The 3,273-nt window shown below is 51.4% G+C and overlaps 1 protein-coding gene across 1 annotated transcript in view; it reads right to left on the reverse strand.

Moving 5' to 3' along the window:
• Nucleotides 1-2,520: 2,520 nt before the first annotated feature.
• The window catches only part of CRLF2 (cytokine receptor like factor 2), a gene marked incomplete at its 5' end in the record, with an annotated part of 4,108 nt that continues 3,355 nt past the window's right edge, over nucleotides 2,521-3,273 (reverse strand). The window contains one exon of the mRNA XM_032273270.1: nucleotides 2,521-2,786. Coding sequence (XP_032129161.1) covers nucleotides 2,523-2,786 — 264 coding nt within the window. The remainder of the gene's footprint in view (nucleotides 2,787-3,273) is intronic.

A 3,273-nucleotide genomic window follows, 5' to 3' on the forward strand; every position in this document is an offset into this window, starting at 1 on the left:
CAGTTCCCAGGACACGGGCACAGACTCAGACACAGGAGGGCCCCAGTCCCCAGGACACGGGCACAGACTCAGACACAGGAGGGCCCCAGTCCCCAGGACACGGGCACAGACTCAGACACAGGAGGACCCCAGTTCCCAGGACACGGGCACAGACTGAGACACAGGAGGGCCCCCGTTCCCAGGACACGGGCAGAGACCACCCAAAGTGCTGGCATGACAGGTATCAGCCGCCCCTCCTGTTTTAGGGTCTTCCTCGTCTCCTTTTTTTTTTTTTTTTTTTGAACATGTCTTAAATTGTGTTTTTAATTGAACTTTAGGTTGCGGGGTACACGTGCAGATCATGCATCAGTGCTGCATAGGTACCTACATGGCAAGGTGGTTTGCTGCCTCCATCCCCCCACCACCTACATCTGGCATTTCTCCCCATGTTGTCCCTCCCACCCTCCCCATCCGCCTCTGTCCCTCCCCCATTTCCCCCCAACAGACCCCAGTGTGTGACGCTCCCCTCCCTGTGTCCATGTGTTCTCATTGTTCAACACCCGCCTATGAGTGAGAACAGGCGGTGTTTGATCTTCTGCTCTTCTGTCAGTTTGCTGAGAATGATGGTTTCCAGGTTCATCCATGTCCCTACAAAGGACCCAAACTCATCCTTTTTGATGGCTGCATAATATTCCATGGTGTCTATGTGCCACATTTTCCCTGCCCAGTCTATCATCGATGGGCATTTGGGTTGGTTCCAGGTCTTTGCTATTGTAAACGGTGCTGCAATGAACATGCGTGTGCACGTGTCCTTATAGTAGAACGATTTGTAATCCTTTGGATATATACCCAGTCTTGGGATTGCTGGGTCCAATGGAATTTCTATTTCTAGGTCCTTGAGGAATCGCCACACTGTCCTCCACAATGGTTGAACTAATTGACACTCCCACCCACAGTGTAAAAGTGTTCCTCTTTCTCCACATCCTCTCCAGCGTCTGTGGTCTCTGAATCATCTGCCTTTTTAAGTCACGCCGAGGGCCTGGCACTCCCGGGCTTTCAGCTAGGGCCGGAGGTCCTCACTTCTGCTACCGATCACAAGCGGTGATTGTTTCAAGGGAGAGGAACCGGGGCCCTGCTTCGATTCAGAATGTTCCCCAGAGGAGAGATACCATCTGTGACTGATGACTAATTCTCTAGAACATGCTCTGTGAGGAGAACATGCTCTGTGAGGTTGTTTCTGTTCGGTTTTTTGGGGGATGGGGGGTGGGGATAGACTTTCACCCCGGTTGCCCAGCCTGGACTGCAGTGGCATGATCTCAGCTCACTGCAACCTCCATCTCCCGGGTTCAAGCGATTGTCCTGCCTCAGCCTCCTGACTAGCTGGGATCACAGTCACCCACCACCATGTCCAGCTAATTTTTCTATGTTTAGTAGAAACGGGGCTTGTCCTTGTTGGTCAGGCTGGTCTTGAACTCCCGACCTCAGGTGATCTGCCCGCCTCGGCCTCCCAACGTGCTCGGTTTGACCCAACAAGGAGCAATGGCTCACACGTGTGATCCCAGCACTTTTGGAGGCTGAGGCGGGCAGATCACCTAAGGTCACAAGTTCCAGTCCAGCCTGGCCAACATGGTGAAACCTCGTCCCTACTAAAAATACAAAAATTAGCGGACCTGGTGGTGGGTGCCTGTCATCCCAGGTACTCGGGAGGCGGAGGCAGGAGAATCGCTTGAACCCGGGAGGCGGAGGTTGCGGTGAGCCGAGATCACAACACTGCACTCCAGCCTGGGCGACACAGTGAGACCCCGTCTCAAAAAAAAAACAAAAAAAAAACCTTTTGTACGTGTGCATTTTCTTCTCCCCTTGCACATGTCTCACACAGAACAAGGTGATGCTAGAAAAACACAGGCGGTTTTACGATGTGTTTTTCCACGGGAATGAGACAAATCCTGGTACACCCGGAAAGTGTCTCGAAAATTTCTTCTGTGATGACTAAAAACCTGGTTGTTTCTTCTGGGTAATTTCGGTGTCTACTCAAAGCCTCTGACAGCCCTCACTCGGTGTAAGGGAGAGGGATAGTCGGTGCTTATGAATGAGGATGTGGCTTTTCTTTCTTTGCTTTGCGACGGAGTTTCGCTCTTGGTGCCCAGGCTGGAGTGCAGGGGCGCGATCTCGCCTCACCGCAACCTCCGCCTCCTGGGTTCGAGTAATTCTCCTCCCCAGTAGATGAGATTACAGGCACCCACCACCATGCCCGGCTGATTTTTTTGTATCTTTAGTAGAGACGGGATTTCACCATGTTGGCCAGGCTGGTCTCGAACTCCCGACCTCAGGCAATCCGCCCACCTCGGCCTCCCAAAGTGCTGGGATGACAGGCGTGAGCCACCGCAGCCGGCTAGAGTTAGCTTTTCTTTAAAGCGAAGTTGATGCCATCATTGATGTGGCGAATTCCCCTCCGTGATGATGGGGGGGTCTCCCAGACAGTTCCCGTGGTCCTCAAGCGTCCCCATGCACTCTGACCATTGAGTTTGAGAATGTTGTGTCCGTCATAATGCCACGTAGGAGCTGTCTTTCGTCACAAAGGTAAAGCCGGCAAGAGTGACCACATCACCGCCTTGGAGGGGCTGCTGGGGAACCTGCAGGGGTCTCCCAGAGGCCTCGGTCTCCCCGGTCTGTGGGCCGCTGCTCCTGGGTGGCTCGGGCTCGGTACTGGTCAGCTGGAGCACCACGGGCTCCTCAAGGCCAGCGTCTGGCTCCCCGCCCGCCAGGCCGCTCAAGTGGGCCAAGTTCTGGGTGTCTCTGATCCATTCCTGCCAGGAGGAAGAAAGAAAGAGAGAAGGAAGGGAGAGAGGGATGGAGGGAAATGAAGATGGAGGAAAGAAAAAAGGAAGGAAGGAAGGAAGGAAGGGAGGGAGGGAGGGAGGGAAAAGAAAGAGAGAGAAGGAAGGAAGAAAGGAAAGAAAGAAAAAGGAAACAAGAGAAAAATACAAAGAAAAAAATTGAGAAGGAATAAAGAAAGAAAAGAAAGATGAAAGAAATAAAGAAAGAGAGAGAGAGAGAAAGAAAGAACAGAAAGAAAGAGAAGGAAGGAAGGAAAGAAAGAGAAAGAAAGAAAAGAGAAAGAAGAGAAATGGAAGGAAGGAAGGAAAGAAGGAAGGAAGGAAGGAAGGAGGAAAGAGAAAAGAAAGAGAAGGAAGGAAGAAAGGAAAGAAAGAAAAAGGAAGCAAGAGAAAAATACAAAGAAAAAAGATTGAGAAGGAATGAAGAAAGAAAAGAAAGACGAAAGAAAGAAAGAGA

Source organism: Sapajus apella, unplaced genomic scaffold (genome assembly GCF_009761245.1).
Source record: "Sapajus apella isolate SASKATOON/1434 unplaced genomic scaffold, GSC_monkey_1.0 scaffold2549, whole genome shotgun sequence".
In the NCBI taxonomy this organism is placed as follows: Eukaryota; Metazoa; Chordata; class Mammalia; order Primates; family Cebidae; genus Sapajus; species Sapajus apella.